Here is a 4,846-nt window from a genome sequence, read left to right on the forward strand (position 1 = left end):
CCCATACGCCACCATGGATGCACTCAAATGTTGCAAAACTACCGGCTATCATTCTTCATTCCTCTCTAGTTATTCCACGAATGCTCGAATAAAGAATCTAAATGCCATTGCTACGAGAAGTGGTAGAAGAACACAGTTTGTGTTAAGAGCAAGTGTCGATGGACAACAAGGTATAAAGAAGTCAGAAAGACGAAGCTTCTTGAACCTGGAAGTAGCCGGCTTTGTTGATATGTCAGGATTGAGTTTTCACTAACGTTTTTTATGGTAATTCAAGAAACGTTACTATACTTGAAATGTTTTTATTACAAGCTGGGAAGATGGCAATGAATTAATAATCATACATTCATTTGTTAGTACAACTTTGATCCAATTCTCTACACCTGCTATCAATGATTCAATTATATAATATTATTTGAGAAATACATGTTGATGGTTCGGTTCAAACTGTTTTTTACAAGTTGTTAAAAGGTTTCAAGGAATGACAAACAAAGAGGCGGGTTTAGCGGTAGGTCAGGCAGGTCGATTTGACATTACCACAAAGGAAGACAATATCAGACTTCACCATCAAGATAAAAAATGATCAAAATGTAAATGTATCAAAGCAGAATATAAATTAGGTTTTAAAACCACATCACCTTAACATAAATTAAATGATACCCTCATAACAAAACCCTCACCATATTCAAAAATGAGCCAAAAAAAACCCTTAACGGTAGTGTGGTAGGTGCAATTCGCAAGACTTAGGAGGGTTGGTTTACTACAAAATATAATAATATCAATCGGAAGATCGAAGCATATATTACTGTCAAGTGTTCTTAGTCTTCCTCCTTTTCTTCTTCGGCGGTTGTTTCTTCAACGGTTTTGCCTTCGCAGGTTTAGGCTCTTCACTGAAATCAAATATCAACAAACCCATATGTTATCTTGATGCAAACCACATTAAAAATAACTCTATCTATCAACAAGTAAATACTTCAAACTCACCTGGTTTCTGTCGGGTACTTCAAGTCATGTACAGCCGCATCCACTGCATAAAGCGCCATTTTTTTCACCTGTCATAAACCAATTATTTTGTATAAAATCAATCAAACTCGATATTAGTAGTAACATCAAAACATGAAAATTGTATTGTTTACCTCCAGTTTATCTTCTTTTGCCCTGTGATTATTGGGTAGGACACGAAAATCTTCAGTTAACCGAATACATTCACCAACATTTTCAGGAGAAACAAAGTCCAGCGCCACTTTAATACACGACTGCAAGTCAACACAGAACATGTTTATATACAGAAAAAAGTCAAAAATCAATGTAATGAAACTAATCTGAAAACTAGTAGAAAGTTACTAACCTTCAAATTTCTAACTTGATGTGCACAGCCAGCAGGTATGAAAACAGCATCTCCAAGCTTTTGAACAAAAATCCACGGTTCGATTCCTGATAAAAACCAAAAAAATAAACAAAATAAAGAAATAATAAATAAGAGTAAAAGCTGTCGGAAATGTAAACTAACCGAATTCTTCTTTCAGCTTCCGTTTATGCTCCGTGGTTAAGTAAAATGTCTGGTCATGAATCGGATGAATAACCTGAATTAAGAAACACATTAAAGTTAATTAAGAATCTAGGAATTTAATAACTTAAATTAAATTCTAATTATTACCTGCTGAAGTGGACGACAGTAGATATGTCTGAACTCAGTGAAATGTTTTTTAACATATTCCTCTAATTTAGAAGTATCTTCCCGCCTAAAAATATCCCAAAGCGCACCTCCGCCCTCCAGATCAAATCTATCCACATAACTACCATTAATACGATCATGATTCTTGGTTTCTTCACCATGTGGGCTATCAGTTTTTTCTACCTTAGCGCACTTCAATTTCTTTTTGATATTTATATTTTGTTTTCGACAGCTTCTTTTTCTGGAACGTTTTCCTTCCACATCAATTTCTTGAACCTCGTCAGTTATACACTCGGATTCTACTTTAGCACACTTCAATATCTTTTCTGCGTTTATATTTTGTTTTTGATGGTCACTTTTCCTGGAACGTTTTCCTTCCACATCAATTTCTTGAACTTTGTCAGTTATACACTCGATTTCATCACATCCTTCATTGTTTAACGGGCTTTCATTTGATTCGTTACTAGTAGTTGAAAGTGTGTCATTCTCACCTTTTGATTGGTTATTAACATCAATTCCAAAAAGTTCCTTCAGATCTTGAGCCTTGTGCTTCGCTTTCAAATCATTTATCTTTTCAGTGTGATCAGAATCAGGGGTAACGGTTGCAGTGTGAGTCAACACATTCACCTTCATGGAAACAGATATATATAAAGAAATTATTAAAGCAATGACATGGCAAAGCTACATTTCAACAAAGATGATTTTCTTTCAATATAACAGAAGATTGTCACTTCTAAAAATAAAGTTTACAACTTTATATTGTAAAAGGATTTAATAACATACCGCATCAGACATGTCACAGTGAAGTTTAGTTACAGAATCACCACGACCTAATTCCTGAGAAACCCCGTATGCAATATACGTTTTGGGACCCATGTCTGGCTTCAAAGACGTTTCGGGAAACTTAACAGCAAGATTCAGGTAACCGTCACGAGGATGTGTGTATTCTTTAAAAGGTAAAGAAGTAATAAACTCAACCCCATGACGTGGCAAACGCTCTTCAAATAAACTTGATGGAGGCCAGTCTTTCAACTTAAGGATTTCAGGCCACCCTTCGTTATCATACTTGCCCTCCGTATACCACTTAAAAAACTGATGAACATTAACATCAATCTGTGTTTCATGAAAAAAGTAAATCAGGCATTGTTATATAATATATTCTGAGCATAATGTAAAGAACAAAGAAATAGTTTAACTGTTAACAAACCTCACACCAATCTAAACAGCTAAGAGCTGCAACATCCAAAAGCTGGTCATGGTTAACATTTGCAATCTGGCGAAACGCGCGCCACATAACCATTGGTTCCCAGCTCAACCCGAGAGTAGTTTCTAGAACATTACTGACTATGACAGGTTGACCTTTTGACCAATGCCACTGAAAATGTTTTAGATCTCCCGATTTAATATCCACAGCGCGTGGACAATACAAGTAATTGTCATTAGAATGTTGACGAGAAGCAGCTTTGCGTAGCTGACTTTCATTAACCAAATCGGAACAAGTGCACCATTCTTTGGGCATCTTTCTCATATCATCCTCCAACTTATGAACCTTTAAAAGATTCTCTGTGTCCTTCAACAAAGTTGGAATCTTGTCAAGTGGCTTTATGTGCATTAACAGTAAGATCCCACACCCACAACCGCCCATACTTTCTGGAGGACAAGGAATTCTACCATCTGTTAAAAACTTCCAGTCGGGACATGTATTCTCTTTTGGTGATTTACTCTTGTGAAAATTAATAAACTTTCGGTGGTATTTATCTACTTTCAACCCATGTAAGTAACCAGCACCTGGATTTTCAAACTGAACGCTATTGATAACTACTTCTTTGTTCCCTTGAAGATTTCCCTCACGCAATTCCCGACAACATTGAAGGCAAAGATCATAGTTACATTTAGGGCAGCTTCTATGCAAGTCAAAAATCGATGTTTTGCAACAGTCACTACATACACCATGTAACAAAAAGTTTAAAAAAGTGCCATCACAAAACAGAACCCTAACACTAACATACCAGTACATGCGCTCATCCAAGCTACAGTCTACCATCGTCAACTGTACATCAGATAAAGCACACCCTACACATAATACATTTGGAAAAATTACATAAAGTATACTTAATTATTACAATTATGTGATGAAATAAAGTTAAACGCATAAACCTTGGATTTCAGACTCTATCCTCTTCTCGTTTTCCTGTTCCTCATTGAGACGCTTCAAGAACGGAAGAAGAACGTGCAGGATATAAATAGAGTACTGAACTTTCTGATCAGCACTAGGTTTGAAATCAATCTTGTTTTTCACCTAAATAATCAACAACAGATTCAAGATTGCAATTCTTATCTAACAACAGTAACACGTTACATAACAAAAGATATGTTTGAAGAACAAACTTTAGGGAGCACGTCACGCAAGCACGATTTGCAGTTACAGTTGTCAAGGCAAACAGGGCAACACTCAGCAAACATCCGTTCTGTCATGTTAGGATACCTACATTACATTAAAGCAATAATAATAATAATAATAATAATAATAATAATAATAATAATAATAAGGTAAGGTATTGAGATAATACATAAAAGTATGTAAGAAAGAAATAGATTACCATGTAGTCATACAAGGCACACAGTAACGCTTTGTGTGGCACTTCTGGCAGCGAACAACTCGGCCCTTGTCGTTCCTTTGACACTGATGGCACATCACTGATTCGACATACTTCAAAACTCCCTGCAATTTCACAACAACAATAATAATGATGATGATGATGATGATGATAACAACAACAACAACAATAATAATAATAATAATTATTATTATTATTATTATTATAATAGAATGTTACATTTTGATCTTGAACCATATGTCTAGCAGCACATTTGGGCCTCTTTAGAGTTGCAGCCTCTGTGATCTTGCTTTTGTTGTCATCTTCTTCAGGCTCTGTCTTCTTCTTGTTGTTCTTCCTAGGGTGGTTGTTAATCCTCCTAGGGATGTCAAACCCAACCAAATTGTACACAGGCTTTGTATTCCTGCTGCTTCTACTGGACCTCCTACATACGGTGGTTTCACCGTTGTTGTTTTGAGCTTGATCATCGTCGTCAACCGTACCAGTGTTGTTGGGTTTATTTTTGACAGCGTCATCGGACCGTTGGTCTTCGTAATTCGGCATAATATGATAATCG

General features: G+C 36.0%; 1 protein-coding gene across 1 annotated transcript; it reads right to left on the bottom strand.

Moving 5' to 3' along the window:
• Window positions 1-740: 740 nt before the first annotated feature.
• LOC143610234 (lysine-specific demethylase JMJ25-like) lies at window positions 741-4,566 on the bottom strand. The gene is made up of 13 exons (XM_077084767.1): window positions 4,510-4,566; window positions 4,273-4,394; window positions 4,061-4,157; window positions 3,830-3,971; window positions 3,682-3,745; window positions 2,880-3,612; window positions 2,456-2,785; window positions 1,655-2,299; window positions 1,508-1,580; window positions 1,346-1,431; window positions 1,134-1,253; window positions 982-1,049; window positions 741-887 (listed from the first exon to the last, which is right to left on the bottom strand). Exons 1-13 carry the CDS (start codon window positions 4,525-4,527, stop codon window positions 806-808), a joined length of 2,580 nt encoding a protein of 859 aa, XP_076940882.1. The 5' UTR covers window positions 4,528-4,566; the 3' UTR covers window positions 741-805.
• Between the last annotated feature and the right edge of the window lie 280 nt (window positions 4,567-4,846).

Source organism: Bidens hawaiensis, unplaced genomic scaffold (genome assembly GCF_021521415.1).
Source record: "Bidens hawaiensis isolate Kalapana, Puna unplaced genomic scaffold, B.hawaiensis_p1.1 tig00025168_1, whole genome shotgun sequence".
Taxonomy (NCBI): domain Eukaryota; kingdom Viridiplantae; phylum Streptophyta; class Magnoliopsida; order Asterales; family Asteraceae; genus Bidens; species Bidens hawaiensis.